Below are 17,635 nucleotides of genomic sequence, written 5' to 3' on the forward strand. Positions count from 1 at the left end.
AAAGGCTCTGTCCTTCAGCTCCGCCTGGAACATCAGCTGGAAAGGACAGCCAAACTAAGCAGCTCCCACAAAGGCCATGTGCTGCCCGTACCTGTGACTCAGGTGACTTGCTCAGCGCCTCACCTGGTTTGTGGGGTGAAACATAGTGGGCGTGCGTGTGGATTTTGTACTGGGACTATATACAGGGTTCGAATCCTTCATCTGTCACTTTCACTAAAAAATTGTAAATTCCCCCAAGCCTTACATTACTCACTTAAAAATGTTAGAAAAGTATCGGACATTTAAATTGTTCCAGGGTTAAATGACATGAAGCATGTAAAATACATAGCTCATAATAAGAACTCAGTGAATTATTGTTGGTATTAAACCAGTGTTTAAATAAGTATTTCTGTAGTAGGCATATGAACAGTTTGCCTAGCTATGAATTTAGTGAAGTCTATGTACCATAACATATTCAACTGTACCCTGGCCCTTTGAGTTGGCTTTCATTTTCATTTATCTTTACCTCAGGTGAAGCACGCTGCAGTGAGCATCACCGTGCAAGTGGTGATGCCTTTGATTGGGATTCTTAGGACAGACTCCTAGAAATGGGGTTGTTTTTTTAAGGGTTCATTCAGAAGTTCCTGAAGATATTTCCATATTGCTTCACAGGCTGCAAAGAGATATTTGACAATACAAAAAGAAATCATTCTATTATACTCCAAAATCACTTCTTTTTGACCTTTTGATAGCTTTCTTTCATGCTAGGTTTTTATTTTAGTCTGTTAGGTTGAAATGTTTGGCTTTAAAATGTATTATGTTATGTAATTATTTCAGTTTTTAATTTAATAGCTATGTGTTTATTCCTAGTTATTAAAAAGAATTATTAGTTATAAAGTTAATGTAAGCATCAGATATTTTCTGCAGCTGGACTTCACTTTAAAAAAACTGATTGACGTGTTATGACTCTTTGCAAGTGACAGAGACTTGGCTCTAGCCAGCTTAGGCAAAACCAGAGTGAGTTGGCTCCTGTAGCTGGGGACAGATGACACAGCTTCAGGCAATGCTAGGTCCAGGGGCTCGCCCACGCAGTGGTGGTCCCCTCACTCCACTTCTCTGCTCTGATTCTGTTTGGGTGTTGGCTTTGTTCTTGGTCAGGCTTTCTTCACAGCATCCCAAAGATGACCTCTGGTGTCCCTGAGTCCACATCCTCATATGAGTAAACAGAAGCCTCTGTCTCCAGCTTCCACCCAGGAAATCTTGTGAAGTCCCTGATTAACTTACTCAGTCATGTGTCTGTGTCTCAGCCATCATAGGTCATATACACCCATTCCCTCCTGCTGGGGTCAGGTGAGGGTGGGCATTGTGACTTACAGCCCCCTCAGGCTTTGCAGGCTTCCAAAGGATGCAGTGGGGTGCTGGGATGATGGTCCTGAGGCAGGGGTAGGCTAAGCAGCATGCGAGTTGAGAAGTAACCACAAGGTGGCGCTTTTGATCTTTCTCCATCTGGCCGGCGCTAAGCCCAGACGACCTTCTCTGGGTCTTTCTGCCAGCCCGCAGAGATGTGTTTAGTGGAACTCCTGCTGGATGGTTTTCTGAAGAATTGAAGGCCTGCAGCCTGTAGGAAGAGGAGCAGGCTTTTGTAGGGGTTGTATGCCATGAATGGGTGTGTGTGCAAAAGTGCTACTACGTGGAGAAACTTGGTTCAACACCCAGACCGTGTTTGGTTACTTTACAGTAAGGCTCTTCTCCGTAGCTTGGTTCCTCAGTATAAAAGTGTTTGAGTTAGTCAGGAATTGGGGTTTCCTCTGAAGAGCCCTTGAGAAATCTCAAGCCAGAGGCTTCCTGACCCTTCTCCCTCCGACATGCTGCCCACTGTGCTGAGGAGGCCCACTGTGCATGGGGCGGGTGGTGAGGGGAGTTAAGGGGGCACACGGGAGCGTCCACCGCTGGACTTGGGTGGACAGGGTGTGGAGGGATACAGGGCCGCTCTTCTGGGTCAGCCTCCCAACGACTTGGGTGAATGAATGTCACAGTCTTAGGGCCATCATGGTCCTGGGGGCTGGGGGCATAGAACCCTCTGGTTGTGGTGGATGACAATATACCCTGATCTTCCACGGGGTAAACTAAATGCTCTAAAGGAAGACCCTGAATGCCGAGGCTAAGAACAGTAGCACAGGCCAGGGAGGTGTTAATTGCAGTGCAGTGTCTGGGCGAAGGAAGTGAGCCCCAGCCACGCAGGAGGTCGGGGGTGGGTGGCCTGGATGGCACAGGCCTGGGAACTGTCGCCTGGAACGGCGGACAGGACAGGCAGGTGTAGTCTGGAGAGAATCAGGTGTGTCACAGCATGTCCCCTGCCTTCCCCAAACGTCGAGGGATGGCACCTGAAAAAGACATTGTACTGCCTCTGTGCCACTTCAGAGATGGACCTCAGAAGCACAATTCAGTGACTTGATTTAAGGAAGAATTTAAAGCTTTGCAGCACTTGGACTTTCCCACCCCCAGCACGGGCTGCGGCGTGCACTGGGTCTCGAGGCTCCTGCCCCGGGGAGCACTCGCGCGGCCCCTGGCGGGCCGACCTGGGACGGTCCGAGCCAGGAATCCCACACACAGGGCTCGGGGTCGTAAGGGGGACTTCAGGAGAATCCAAGAACTCCTGAAATGATTTGCGAAATAGTCTGTGCATTTTTTTTCCAGGAAAAAGGAAATAGCATCCATCAGCTTTTGGGGGCCAGTGTCCTAAAGCAATTAAAAAATTCATAGTTCCGGAGAAACTTAGCTATTGGGTACAAGTAGGGCTAGATTCTAAGGTGTTTTTCCCCAGGAATGAAAGTCTCTGGGTGGTTAAATGCGTTCTTTAAGATGGAATTACTGTCATCGTCAGCTGTCGTTCACGGCTTGCCTGTTACGTGTCGCACAGAGTTGTGTGTGTCCTGCGGGATCGTCTCATTTAGTGTCCTCACACGAACTCTGTGAGATGAAGCACTGCTACTCCTGTGTGACAAAAGGTGAGACGGAGGCAGGGACGTTTGCCCACGGTCACAGAGGGCTCCAACTTCTTCTCTTGATAGTTTGGTCATTTTATGCCAATGAATATGATGTCAATATAGGGAAAAGTATGGCTTTTTCTTGTAAATTTTAAAGGCAGGATGATAATAGTAATAAGCAACTACCATGTAAATCTGCTTACTTTCTGTGTTGATGTATCTAATTTAATACTCACTATAGCCCTAGAAAGTTGGGGTTGGGAGAAGTTAACCTGCCCATGGTCCCTGTGCTTCCTGGGAGAGGAGCCAGGACCTCTATAAGCCTGCCAGCTCCAGCCTATACTCCCAGCTCTGCAGACACTCGGGGACGGGAGGCTGAGCTGAGGCCCTAGGGCTCTTCTGTGCCCCTCTCCCAGGAGGGCCTGTTGGAAAAGACCTGGGGAAACGCAGAAAACCCCTTAGGATCTGGGGCAGGCCAGGTTCAGCAGAGCTGCCCCTGGACACATCCTCAAAGCCTCAGAACAGGGTGCCAGTCCGAGGGCTAAACACAAGGGGACAACTGAGTCAGTGAGCCTGAAGGGCTCAGGTGCTCGCAGAGCTGCCCATCCAGGTGACTCAGCGAGCCTGAGGCTCCAACAAGGCTTGTGTCTTGGGCCTCTGCCCTCCTTTCCCAACCCAGCTCCTCCCAGGCTCAGGGAAGGGCTCTAGTCAGCAGCCTTATCGTAGAAAAACACTGACTTGACCACAGCCATCAGGCCCAAGGGGTGACAAGCTCAGGACTGACGTAGGGGGAGGGTTGCACCTTTGGGTTGCCATGGATTTCCCCAAGCTTTGTGGCAGGCTCCAGCCCTCCACAACCCCCCTGGACTAGACAGGACGTCAAAGGCTCATATCCCGTTACCACTCCTGTGAAGCAGCTCGCCCCACTCAGCACATGCCAACCACATTGTCAAGGAAAGGCTTTCCTCGGCCCTCTGGGAAGTGCAGCTGCTAGGCTGACTTTTGTTCTCCTGAAAGAGGAATGTGATGCTTTAGTTGTCTGGAGCATCTCATGACAGACACGCGGAGAGGGGCACGGAGATTTGGATTTGGGCCTTCCTTCAACAGATGGGTGTCCAGAGTGCACTGTGCCCCCGGGAACAATCCCTGGGCATTGCTCCAGTCTCTGTCTAGCAGGGAGACGGGCCGGGGTGGAGCGGGGAAGCCAGGGGATGCTCAGGAAGATTTGGGAGGGCTCCCCGTGGGGTTAGAGAGTAACCATTGTTTCCAAAGAGCCCACACTCACTGAGGAGTAGGTTGTCCAAGGGGAGAAGTTAACTCACCATTTCTTGGACACTGAGCAGTCCCTGCTACTCACACTCCTGCTGGGCCCTTACGTGGGTGACTCTGCAGTCTACCAGCCACACCAGAACTCTCTTGAGAGAGTGGAAGGGAATGCCCCTCATAATTACACTGGGACAACTGTCACAGACCAGTACTGTTCCAGGCAAACCAGGACGTACGCGTCTGTCACGCTGCCCAGAGTGTTCAAACAAAGGCCGCTGTGTGACTTTGGACAAGTTACTCAGCTTCTTTAAGCCTTAAGTTCTTCATCTGTAAAATGGGACTAATGCAGAGTTTGTTTAAAAAGCTCCGAATAAATATTGGTTGTGGTCGTTGCTATTGTTTTTATTAAACTCTGCTGTCCCTCAAAATACGTGCAGTTAGCAGAGTCAGTGCCTTGGCAGCTGTGAAGGAACTGAAGGGCACTCCTTCTCTCGTGATTGTGTTGGTTGATAATATTTTGGGCTGTACCACTGCAAATACTTAACTCCGGGTTGCCTTCGCTGGCTGCTGTTCGCGGGACAAAAGCCTGTGTAATTGAGCAGTGGCCTTTGTGTGATGGCTGCCTTTAAGGAGACAATGGGCTGAAAGAAAGTGCATGTTGCTTCACCTTCTCAGTTTGCTCTGGGGAGTAACTTTGAATTTCAGATGAGGGTCTCATCCGCATCTAATCAGATGCCCTGCTATTCATCCCAGATCATCAGCTCTCTTCATTGTGAAACGGGCTGGTTATTTTAAATCCAGTTTTGAATTAATTTTTTAAAACCAACATCTTGATGGTTTCAACTCGATTCTAATTAAAGCATTAGTTGAATTTGATGATACCATTGTCATTTTGCTTATTCAACTTATTCTACTTCAGCAGAGTTTGTGTCTACCGAGTGTGGGCCAGAGCAGCGGCCTCACGGCTGTAGCGCTCCCTTTGTCGGATAAGAGGGAGAAGCCCCAGAGGAGCGTGTGGCTGTTACAGCCTTCTGCCACTAAAAGACGAACCGAGCCACACACAAAACAAACCCACTGGGGCTGGTCGTCTCTGCGGCCCGGATTATCTGGTGATGAATCTCTGTTCAACCTACAGCAGGTAGGTGCCAGGCGAGGGCACAGCAGCGTGTCTCCTGCGGGCCGGGCTCCGCAGGAGCTGTGAGACAATGTGCACTTCAGAGAGCAGAAGCCCGGCTCCGGGACCATACACTGTGGGCTCCTGTCTTCGAGAGTACGGCAGTGTCCCGCCAGGCATCGATCTCCTCGTCGGTGAAGTGGGGCTGTTGGCAGAACCCCTGCTGTAGCCGTTACGGGGTTCAGTGGGTGAGGCACGTGCAGCCCCAGCAAGCAGTCACTGTACCAGGCACTGTTGTCACTTCCCACACCGTCGCGGGGGCTGGGAGAACCCTTGGCTGAGGTGCCCCGGCTTTTTGCTTCCCTCTGGTGGTGCAGATCAGAGGGTCTGGTGTGGAGAAAACTGGGAGAAATTGCCTTAAAAGCAAGAAAATTGCTTAGGGTTTGGTTGCTTTCTTAATGATTTCCAAGAGTGTCTTTTTAACTTCCCCAAAGCAGATGGACAGGAAAACACCCCGAGGGCTCTACAACCAGTGCAATTCTTCCTTGAGTGGGAGGGTGGGCATGAAAGCTGTGGTGGGCCAGCCTCCTGCCCAGGGCAGTGGGAGGGCCCCCAGCCCTAACCCTCTGGGTGAGGAGTGATGACAGGGAGGGAGAGACAGGGGTGAGGTGGGGGTGGGAGCTGTGGCTGGCTTCCCTGGACATTCTGCTGGGGCATGGTTGGCATCCCCGAGTGCCCTCTGAACTCCATCCGAGTTCTCCCCTTTGCTGCCCTTGGCGCGCTCTGTCTTTGCGGCTGGCCCATCACACGTGTGCACAGCAGGCCACGGGCCACCAGGGTGGAACCAGCATTTTCTACTGCTGCCTGAGAACAACTTGCAGTTTGCTAGGAGCCCTTCCAGAACTGACAGAGGTCCTGGTCAGAGGTCACCTCCTTCAAGGCCTGGTGAGAGCCCCTTTGGGGTGCCCCCAGAGCCTGCGGTGTGACCCTCCGGCATGGTGCTTAGACAATTTCAGACAGCGTCTTTGTCTCCCTCATAGCCTGGGAGTTCCTGGAGGGGCCATTGGCAGAATTCAGCACAGTGGGCAGCACCTGACAAGCGCTGCATAATGAAGCAGTGGCTGGGTGTGTGAGTGCCTAAACTCTGCTCCTGAGGATAAGGGATGGCACCTCACCAAACCCCCACCCCCCTCACCCCGAGCTCAGCACGGAGCTTTGCATGTAGTAGTAGCTCAGTGAATGGGTGCAGAAAGCTCTGCAAGACTAATTTGTGGTGTTTGACTACCTCATATGTGCTATTATAGGTTTTGGGAGGTTTTTACAAAGCGGAAGACACAGTCCTTGGCTCCTAAGACTACACTTGTCCGATGTTAGAGTTAAAATAAACTGGTAAATTATAGTACAAGTCACGTAATGACGCAGGGCCAAAATGAGCCGTCTGATGGGTGTTAGGGTTGGTCCCCGAGGCACAGGGCTGCTCCAGGGGCTTGTGACACGTGAGGTGGTTCAGGGTTCTACTGTTTCCATCCTGAGATTCTTACTAAGTTTTGAACAGGAAGCCCTGCGCCTGTGTGTTGTAGTAGGCCTTGTGATGATACGGCGGGTCGACTCCAGCGCCAGTGCCGGGTGATCGGGCAGAGCTCCTTGGCAGAGCGGAGTCTGAGGAGGGCTTGGCTTGGAGAAGAAGGTGAGTGGAGAGCTGGGCGGAGCTCGCCAGCATGTGGCCGTCCTGGCGTCCAGCCTGGCAGAGCAGCGCGTGCCTGCTCAGGACATGCTTGTGAAGAGCGGGGACTCCGGGGTGGCATTTGGATCCTGAGTGAGCTTGTCTGCGAGGCTCCAGAGGTGGGGCCTGCATGGGGGCCTGGTCCACCCCATGTGCAGAGGAGCATGCTTACCGTCTCCGGGTGGGGCACAATCACAGGGTCCACCTGGAAGAGCAGCCTGGCCTTGCTTTGCTGCACTGGAGTTACTCTGGGATGCGGTGAGTAGACACCTCACCGAGAGGCTGGGAAGTCCAGAGGAGAACAATAACAGGAAACAGTGCTTATAAGGACATTCTTCCTAGGAGCCAGGGATGGCTCCTGGCCCTGGAGGGCAGCATTTGGCATTGGTGGGGTGTGGGGCTGAGCCCATTCTTAGTGGCCAGGCTAGCACCTGTCTGTTGGTGGGCAGGGTTCAAGTCATCCGCAGAAGCATGGGCAGCCTTCGTTCCCCAGGGACACATGATCTCTGTCGAGGATGAATAGTCACACACAACATCTCCACCCATTCTGCTCTCAGACAGATTGGGGCTTGAGGTCCAGCTTTCTTCTACTGGTCACCAGCACCTCCTACTCAAGTTGCCTGACCTGTCTGGGCACAGCAGTGTGGGGCAGGGTGGAGACAGAGCATCAGGGCAAGTGCCCAGCCGGTGCCTGGCACACTGTAAGGGGCATTGTTACTGTCACTGATAGCCCAGTCTGTGACTGGGGGGCAGGATTATGGAGGGGACACATGGGCCAGCCTGGCCTGGAAGGCCAGGTGCCAGCACGAGAACCACAGGTGCGATGGAGGAGACCTCACGAGGGTGCGGAGGTGTGCACGTGGCGTGTTCAGCATGAGTGGAAGGGGAAGGGGAAGCCTGATGCTCTGGCAGCAGTGCACAGAATTCTGCTCCCCCGCCATGACGGATGGAGAGGCCTTTGTGTTGGTGGGGTGGAAGATGAGGAGAGTCGGGACTTGGGGGCTGCTGATGGTGGGTCTCTGTCTGCTGACTTCCTTACAGGGGCACGTCCCCTGAAGCCCACACAAGGCTCCTGCAGGGAGGGGCTGGCCTTGCTTCTCCACTGCCCTGTTTTGTGCCCTCCCACTGGGGCTCTGTTCCGTTGGTTGGTGTCTGGGCTTCCCTGTCCAGTCTCCCTTTTTCCCCCATAATGACAGGAAAGGTGGGACCACAGTAACCCAGACCCAGGGTGGCCCCGGCCCACCCGCTGCTCCCCTCAGTGGGAAGGCAGTCTGGTTCAGCCATCGGAGCAGTGTGCTGAGTGACCCCTCTGGTCCTTAGTGTCTTCAGAAGTGCACTTGGTGTGACGGTGCTGCTGGGGGTGAGGTCCTGATGGAAACGGCCCATGGTGGCACCCTGCTGGGGACATGCTGGGGCAGCTACTGGCTGTGTGTCCCCATAAGTGCGGGCAGGGCCAGCTGTGCATGTCACTGGCTCCTGCTTTCTCGTGTAGCAGACAAGAAGTGCAGGCGTCCCCTGGACAGTCCTGCAGAGGGCAGGGGACCTGGGGGGCACTGAGGGGGCCTATCCCAGGGCCTGGTTGACTTGGATACAGTGAAACATGGAGCTGTGGGCAGTTTTAGCAAAATACAAGTAGCCTGGTCTTGTGAATGTTAAAGGAGCCCCCGCTTCCCAAGCGCACACCATGCCCCAGCATCCTGTGTGCTTTCTGTGGCTCGCCGCCTCCACCTCCGAAGTGCGTGAGCTGTGCACTCATGGGTCTCCACCTTGCAAAAGCAGGGGTGGAGCCTCACTATCTCCCCAGCTGTGGCTTCCAGCCAGCCTGGCTCCATGGCCCCACAGCCTCTCAGTGGGCATTGCCTGCCCCCGCCCCCGAGCCCCACTGGGATCCTGGGGCCCTGGGATCTTGACTGGTCTCCCATCTAGTCTTTTCTCTAAGTGGGGACCCCAGGGGGACCCCCAGTCCTGTGCACACTGACCTGGCTGCACTGATGAGCCTGCCCCAGGTGTGGGAGTTGGGCAGGGAGGAAGCATTAACCTTGAGGCCTGGCTTTCTGTCTTGGGGCTGTGCTGACATTCCACAGAGGTGACAGGTGTTGGCAGGTATTTGGGAAACACCAGTTTTCCTTCCAACACCTTTGTCCCTGTTTATTTAGGACACGGTAAACATGATTGTCATCCTGGCTTAATTCAATAGGAAAAAAAGTCAGTAGTCTAGAATTTTGGTACATTTCAAATATATTTTATTACTTTTCTTTTTGTCTTAGAAAGAATATGAAACCTGCATGCAACACTAATTGTTTATGACACTTACAGAGCATACGACACAGCAGTGCAAGGTGGTACACACTGAAGGGGTGGTGTGTGCAGGGGCATATTTACAAAGGACAGAGCACACGGTCCTCTTAGCTTTCAGAAGGCTGTACTGTCGGACACTGAAGGGTTGCGTGGGGTCAGACGGGCTGCTGCAGGTTCCACTGTGATAAGGGACAGACACATGCTGCCTCGTCAATAGAATACAAGTCTGGAGCTGTATACAGTGTGTGCATTCGTATATTTTTAAGTTTCCTCCTAAGGGTTTTGCTAACAGTGTCAGGAACTTCATGTGCTTCTAAAGCATTAACTAGGAAGCAGTGAGCTTTCACAAACCCTCAGGTGGGAGACAAGACCCGAACTCTTCCTTAAGTACTGTCTGCCTTGCCATCCCGGGATCTTGGAAATGTTTCCTGGAGTGTGTAAAAGTTAACCAGAGGGATGAGCACGTTTCTCTGGCAGCCAAACTCAGGTTCATAAAAGAACAGATGCAGAGAGATCTGCTCCTACTTGCCCAGCGACTGGGGCCACTGCGGAGCCCCCTACCCCAAGGCTGTGACTGACCTTGAGCCCAGGAGAGCCCGTGGCAGCTGTGCAGAGGCGCCAGGACCTCCAAGCGGAAGCTCCCTGCATTAGGAATGGAGCAGCGCGGCCATGAAGTGTCTCAGCCGAGCTCCTTGTTCCTCCCAGGTGCTTATAAAACTCAGATGTATAGTGATGTCTGGACAAATACAAAAAAGTGGGGTTTTTTTGTTTTGGGTTTTTTTTTGTTTGTTTTTTTTTACAAAGGAAAGGCATGAGTTTCCCGCTTTTCAGTAAAAAGCAGCCTGTGATGAAGTCTGGAGCGCAAGAGAGATGGGTCTCACATCTGGAAGCCTTTTGCACACAGCTATAAAATGTAAAAAGTGACCCTTGGTAAAAAGTGCTTCATAACAATATATAATTTGTGTCTTATGCCTGTGAGGAGGAAAGGGTTTGTTTTTTCAATCTGCAAAGTCCTCTGCCGTCTCCCAACCGGTATGAAGTTCTCCCATCGGGGGCTTTTCACCCTATTCTTCGTAAACCCTGGGAAGAGAAAACACCCACATAAGTGGCTCAGGACGTGACTTGGGCAAAGCACAGGCTGGTGGCTCTGCTGCTCCAGGCTTGTGTTCAGCAAGGCCCTCCCAGGATGGCAGGAGCCTGGGAGGAGTGGGGACCCTCTTGAAGGATGCCAGCACAAGGCCCCCAGGAGCTCACCCGAATCTGGCATTGTCTCCCTAAACCCTCCACCTCTGCAGCCTCATTCTGTCCTCAAATCAAACGCTGTCTGCATGTGAAGACACTGAGGCACGGGAGACTGAGGGACATCGAATGTCAGTGGTGGGAAGGAGGTCTGTCTCCAGCAAGGGTGGGGGTGGAGAGACATCTCCTCCCTCAACTTAGGCTTGTGTCTTTCTTTGTGTTTTGCCCAAAGAATGTCTGCCCTCTGAGAAAACACCAGTTGGAGAGGCAGCTGCCTTAAGACTAAGACTAAAGGGTGTGTGTGGGGGCCAAGCTGAGGCTGTCATGGAGGCTGTGGCTCGGGGTCTGTCCCTCTAGTAGTTAGCAGGCCTTGCCATTCACAACCTGACCGTCACCCTCACCTTCGAAGCCATCTCTGTGAAAGCACTTTAATCCCTTCTCTTCTGCTCCAGGGCTGCTGTGGGACTGTACTTGACACTCAGACAGCCCAGCCCGATGTTCCCCCAGCCTATTTCCTGATTTCCAAAGAGGACCACCTCATGGTGCGCTGAAATCGGATGCCTGCCACCACCAGTGCGGCCTGACGCTCTGGGCCCTGAGGTGCTCAGACCCCAGGGTCCGGGCTGGGCTGCTGTCCTTTCCTTCCCCTACTTAGGTTCAGCATCCTCTCCTTCCCTCTGCAAAGAGGACTTCAAGATACGTCCCTTATCTCCATTCGTGGAGACATTTCAACCTTTTACAGGGGGAGGGCAGGTGGTCAGGACAAGGGAATGTCCCCTTCCTCCCCCAGGACACCCCAGCATCCGAGACGGTGGGAGGAACTCACTTTGTACCCAGTGGTGGGGCTCTGGGATCAGAGGTGCCCTCACTGCCCTGTGGTCAGAATTTACAGCAATAAAGAGGACAGGGCTGCGTGGGCCCGTGCCTGTCTCCTCTTCATCACAGCTGTGGCCCAGAGCAGGGGCGAGGGATGACTACGCCTGAAAAAAGGCCTGAGTGTCTCTCAGCAGCTCAATGCTGTTCTCAAGCCTTCGTGAACTGGCCCTGAGTTTGGCCTTGTTACACTTCTGATGACGCAGGGCCTGGAGCGTGACAGTAGACGGGGCAGGGTCATGCTTTTGCCATGTGCACTGCCTGCCCTGACCAGAAACAGGGCTGCATTTCCATCAGACTTACAGAAAATCTCTCACTCTCATCATTTCCTATTTCAAGCAACTGCAGACAAGGCAGTTTTGGAGGCAGGTCCAAAGGCACAGGTACTGGGGTTGCACCCAAGTGCCGGCTGTGGGGGAGCTGGTCACTGGCTGAGCTTAGGGCGGAAGGGCTAGCTGGGTGGGGTGAAGGGAGAGGCAGCACAGGGCCCTGAGGCAGGGGCGGGGAAGGTGGCACTGAGAAGCCTGGCTCCCTGCCTTGTGCTCCTAAGCAGGTCACTCCTCATCCCCCCTCAGCCGTGGTTTTCTCCTCTGCTGGGTGAGGCGCTAGCGCCAGCTCCCGGGAAGCTCTCCTGCACCCATGGGCATGCACGTGTGTGTGCACCCGCTTCCCTGGCCGTGCTGTCCAGATACAAGGGCAGACAGGCTCCGAGTGTGCGCAGACAGGTCTGCTTCAGGGCAGGCTCACCTTTATGTGGCATCGGGGAGCCAGGAACTTGCCTCCCCTCTGAGGTCAGACAAAGGACCCCAGGAGATCAGAGCTGAGGAGTCCTATCTTCTGATTATGGGGAAACAGAGCCCAAAGAGGGTAGGGGTCTGGTTCAGGGCTTAGGTCTTCTGGCCACTGCTGCCCCTGAGGTTAAGAGTAGCTCTGATTTTAAAGGGTCAAACCCAAGGTCCCTCCTTGCACCTGCAATGGGGAAGAGTTAATCAAGTGTCTGGGCAGCAGGGGGCATGGGGAGAACGTATTGTTGGCGAGGAGTCATCCCTATCACCCGTGGTTGTGCCTATAGTTTTATAGTTAATAAAGCCGGTCACTGAAGTGGTCATGTTTCACCCCATAAGAATCACAGACAGAGCTGTGCTAAGTGTTTGCCCAGCCTTTGGTAGAGGGAAACCCAGGATCACATAACTTAAGAAGAGGAATTAAGACTGTAACATAAGATTTAAAATGAGACAAACTTTAGTTCACGAAAGGATACATTTTTGATGCTTACAGCTGTCTAATAGAATAGTAGCCTACTTTAAGTGGTGAGTTCCTCGTCCCTGGGGGTATGTAACTAGTGCCTGGGCATTTGCCTTTTGTGGTTACTAATGGGTAGACACCCATGTGTCTACCCATTAGACATGGTTAGGGGACCTACAAGGGGTCCAGGATCTGGATCTGGGGGAAGGTGGGAAGGAAGGCGAGAAGAGGTGGGGCATACCTGCGCTTCTCGTTCCAGGCATTGTACCACTTGATGAACCGCTTGGTGCTCTGCAGCTTGGGATGGAGGCAGTGCTCCTGACCCCGGTACCTTGACACACTTTTGGTGGTGATGCTGAAATAGAGTGGGATAGGGTAGAGGATTGAGGAACCTGAATGATAGCCCCTCAGGGTAGACTGCGGGTAGCTCTGGACGGTCCCAGTCAGAGCACTGAGGGGCTGTGGCCTCCTCCCTCCTTTCAAGAGAGCCTACCCATCTGCTCACTCCCTGGCGGGCTCTTTGGAAGGTTCTGGTTGGACCCTTACTCTCAGGATCCATGTTAGGGTCTAAACCTTTACTGAGGCATCGACTTTCACTTCAGAGTTCAATGCCCTCAGAGTCTGGGGTAGTGTCTCCCCCTCTTCCCCACCCTCCACCGCCCTCCTCCCGCTCCCGCCTGCAGGACTCTAGCCCCTCTTGGGAATCAAAGGTCAGAGGACTCTTCCAGTTCCTCTGAACCTGGAGGTGAGAGGTGGAGGGAGCTAATGCCAGCAAGTTGCGCGTGCCAAGGCCCCTTTCCTGGGGTTCGAGTTGTTGCACAGCAGGGCTTGGACGTGCTCTGCATACACTGTGGTCTCCGTCTGATCCTTCCAACCCCGTCCCCCCACCCCCGCAGATATCTCAGGGCTGCTGGTCCTGAAGCTAAGTCTTGTTGGCCTTGAAGCCCACCGTGGTTTCTGAGCTTGAAGTCCCAGCTGTCTCACCCTTGGGCAGAAAAATAAGACCTCTCTTCAGGCTTTGACAGCCAATGGAGGCCTGGCCATGCAGTAGAGAAGCACATGGCATCGTGCAGAGTGTAGGGCCTGGGTTTGGGTCCCAGGTCTGTCTGTGGGACCCTGGGTAACCTGAAGGCTTCCAGTTTGCCCATCTGTCAGTTGGGTATATTGGTAGGACCTACCTCTTAGGATTATTGGGATGATCAAAGGACATAATCTATGCCTAGTGCCTAGCACCTAGTGGATGCACAATGAGTAGTTACTGATATTAGTAATTGTCATGGAAGATGAGGTGGCCACGGAGGCAGAGCAGCCTTAGAGTGTGAGCTCCAGCCTGGAAGGGGAGGCCAGGCTGCCGCCCAGACTGCTCTGCCCATCTCAGCCTGGCTGGGAGTGGTGGCAGGGGTTAGGAGGAGGCTTCTGGGTGGCAGAAGAAGGATGGTGTTCAAGCATGAGGGACCACCTGGGGGCATGGAAAGTGGAAGGGGAGAGGTAAGGGGTCGCTCCCTGAGAGATCACAGCAAGAGCAGGGTATGGGGAAGATTGGGAATGAGGAGAGAGGGGTGCTTGGAGGTCCAAGCCGGAAGGGAGGGAGGGAGATCAGCTAGTCCCCTGCAGGTTCCGAAAGATAAAGAGTGAGGGATTATGGGCCAAGTTCGAGAGGGATCAGAGTCTCCGTGAACTCTGGGTCTCCCAGTTGACAGGAGAGGAAATGGAATCTTGCTGTAGAACGGGTTAGAGGGTTGTGAGCCACCTGTTTTCTGCCTGCTCCTGTGCTCTGAAGTGTCCCGGGCCCCTCCACAGCCCAAGCTTTCTGGGGCAGAGGTGGGCCTTCCATTGACTCTACCCCGCCTTCACTGGCCCTCTTTCTGAGACCTGTTGCTCCCCAGGTCTTGTCCCTCCTTTGAGGTCTTGAGGTCAGGCTTCAGAGTGGAGTCTGGCCCTTCTCCCCCCTCCCCCCACGGCACCTACCTAGTCACTCTAGGAATTTAGCCCATGCGCTCCTCTCTCTGCCTGCAGTGCTGCTCCTGCACTTGCAATAAAAGGACAGGGCAAAGCCTGAGAAAAATCCCTTCTCAGTTAGAGCACTGTGCGGGCTAGGAATCCCAAGTCTGGAGACCTGAAGGTCAGGGAGCAGGAGGGGACACTCAGCCCGTCACCGCAGGCTCAACTGCTCCGTCACAATACTGGGACTATGAAAACTGGCTGTGGGGCGAAGACGAGAGGATGTCTGCCCCCAGCCATTATTCAGAAATTCTGGGTCCTGTGACACTCTCCTCGATGCTTCTGGGATGATGAGGTTTGGGGCAGTAGCTCAGTGGGCATAGGACATAAATTGGTTTTTCTAGAATCTGGACTCTCCTGGACCTTTCCGAGTGCAGGGACTCCCTTCCCCCACCTCATCAGAGATTTCTGGGTGACTCAGGATGAGCCGGAAAACTTGCTTTTGTTCAGCCTTGGTGGCCGAAAACCTGCTCTGGCAAAAAGTGCTGGTCCTTTGTCTGATCTAGAGAGTCTGAGAAGCTTGAAGGGAGAAGACCTGCAGCCCTGCCGGGATGGGGGTTGGCCGGGGGGGTCTGACGGAGGGTTAGCAGAGGTTGACTGCATGCGGATCTCCTGAGGCTCCTGCAGGTTTTCACAAGACTGCATAAAGCCTCGCCTGCACTTGCCTGTCAGTTTCCTGCCTACCCCGAAAACTTTAGCCAGGAAAAAGAACTAGTGTGTTTAATGAACATTCTGTCCTTTTGAGATGTCACTGCACCCCACACCCTGCTTCTTTCCCCCTGCAAGGTCTCAGCCACTGGACTTGGTGTAGAACATTCTTCAGCCTTAGAGGACGACAGACTTAACCTGCAACATCCCCGTCATTTTTCAGTCCCCAAACTGGGAGCCAGGAGGGGTTTGTGGTACCTCCTTCAGCTCCTGTGATTGCTGGCCCCCCCAGAAAAGGATTTTCTAGCTGTTTTTCTGGACTTGTGTCCATAAGGCAAGGGGCAAGGCAAAGGGGCAGGGACAAAAGGTTAATTTAGGTGCCTGGGAAGGAAGTCAGGGGGGCTTAGCCCAGGCCAGTGGTTCTCTGAATTCCTTTAACTTCAGCCCAACTGTGTAGCTGTCAGGTAGCAGTGGGGGATGGGAGCTGTCTTTGCAGACATTGTGGCCAGTGGGACCAGTGGGGCCAGTGGGGCCAGTAGGAGCAAGGCACTTGCCCAGACTGAGAATACAGCGTGTCCTGTTTCCGGGGGAGGGGAAGAGGGGCCAGTGGTCTGTGGCAGATATTTGGTAGCTGCTTTGCCAAGGGCTCCCTTCCTGGCCAAAATCACACTGATGGGGAAACAGTGGTGCTGGCCTCAAGTGGTTAACTGGGAAGGCAGAGGAGCAAGGAAACTCAGTGTTCTCTCTGCCCCAGTTTCCGAGGTGTTTCCGACATCCCCACCAAGCAGAGCCCCAGCCCTGTGGCGCGTTAACCCCAGCTGAGCACTTCCCACAGCACTGCTCAAGCTCAGCGACCCACAAGAGTCCAGCCCCAAGGAAGAGTGAGGATTATGTCAAAATGGAATTGCTAGAGGCCAAAAACTGGCTGTCCATGGTCCCCCAATGGAAAAAGGCTCTGAAAGGAGGGTCTGAGGACTCACGACAATGTTTACTTTAATCCTTTCTCTAGGAACAGGAAGGCCCCCCGGTTCGGGTGCGATTTCACTAGTTCTGGGTGTGTTTAGAGTGCTTTCAATCTGGGTGTTCTAAGTTGGCACAGGGGAGCCATTTAACCCTTCATCACCCAGGAAAGGTGGGCTGCCCATCTGAATCCTCACAAGGGTGAACTCCTCAGAGAGGCTGTTTCCGGAGCACGGGGCAGTGACCCTCTCTCCAGACTCTCTTCCTGACTGTCGCGCCAGCGTCCTACAGACTCACTGGGCAATTACAAAGGCTCTGCTAAGGCCCTGCCCAAGGCAGAGAAAAGGGTTTGTTAGCCCAACCCGGCCCCACGCTGTGCCCCAGCAGGGTTAAGATCAGCACGCACACACGGCTCGCTCAGAGCGGGAACTCACATAACCATCTTCTCCTCGCAGTGCGGGTACTTTGGCTTCATTTCCAGCTTCTTCACGTCGCTGTAGCGGATCTTGGGCCCCTTCCGGGAGCACTTGCATTTGGACCCTGCCAAAGAGTGCGCAGGGGCTGCTCAGTTGCCGGCGGGGTCTCCTGCCCCAGGACCGCCCTTGGTGCCCACTCAGAACCCCCGGGGTTTCAGGAAGCTTAGCATCTGGCGCTTGGGCTCCCCATGATGGGACAGCTGCGACAGAAGACCTCCTGGGCACTCACCGTCCACGCCCGCGGCACAAAGCGCCAAGAGCAGTAGGAGCAGAGCTGCCGTCAGGAGCCTCATGCTGGCCAGCGGGGCGCAGTGCGGGAGCAGGGACTAGGGGAGGGCGCCGGCTGGCTCCTCTTTCTCTCTGCCTGGAGCGCGCCTCCCGACTACTCTCGCTCCCCCTGCGCCCGTCGGTGGGTGCCTTGAGACTGTCGCTCGCTAGCTGCACTAGGCTGCGCTCTGCTCCCAGCTCCGCCCGCCCAGGGCTCTTTTAAATCCGCTCTTGCCCTTGCTGGGAGCGAGCTCATTAATATGCAGAACCACTCGGTGACTCACTGAGATTTCTCAATACGGCGGAGGGAGGAGACCATCCCAGTCCGCCCGCCCCAGACCTCCATGCAGGACCTTGATGCAGCGGCACACTCTCGGAGCCACATAGCACACCCGCACTGACAACCTGGTCTGTTACCCTCGCTCCCACACACTCCTGCACTCACAATCGCACTCCAGCACGTGCACACAGCCAGTGCCCTGGCTCCGTCCAACAGTTGAGAGGCTGCTTAAGGGCACTGCTTCTCTGATTCATGCACTTCCCGCTGGCCAGACAGACC

The 17,635-nt window shown here is 54.0% G+C and overlaps 1 protein-coding gene across 1 annotated transcript; it reads right to left on the minus strand.

Moving 5' to 3' along the window:
- Positions 1-10,367: 10,367 nt before the first annotated feature.
- Positions 10,368-17,285, minus strand: CXCL14 (C-X-C motif chemokine ligand 14). Its single transcript, XM_024575242.3, has 4 exons — positions 17,039-17,285; positions 16,768-16,873; positions 12,966-13,079; positions 10,368-10,447 (listed from the first exon to the last, which is right to left on the minus strand). The coding sequence occupies exons 1-4, from the start codon at positions 17,100-17,102 to the stop codon at positions 10,432-10,434; spliced, it is 300 nt and encodes a 99-aa protein (XP_024431010.1). The 5' UTR covers positions 17,103-17,285; the 3' UTR covers positions 10,368-10,431.
- Between the last annotated feature and the right edge of the window lie 350 nt (positions 17,286-17,635).

Source organism: Desmodus rotundus, chromosome 10 (genome assembly GCF_022682495.2).
Source record: "Desmodus rotundus isolate HL8 chromosome 10, HLdesRot8A.1, whole genome shotgun sequence".
Taxonomy (NCBI): Eukaryota; Metazoa; Chordata; class Mammalia; order Chiroptera; family Phyllostomidae; genus Desmodus; species Desmodus rotundus.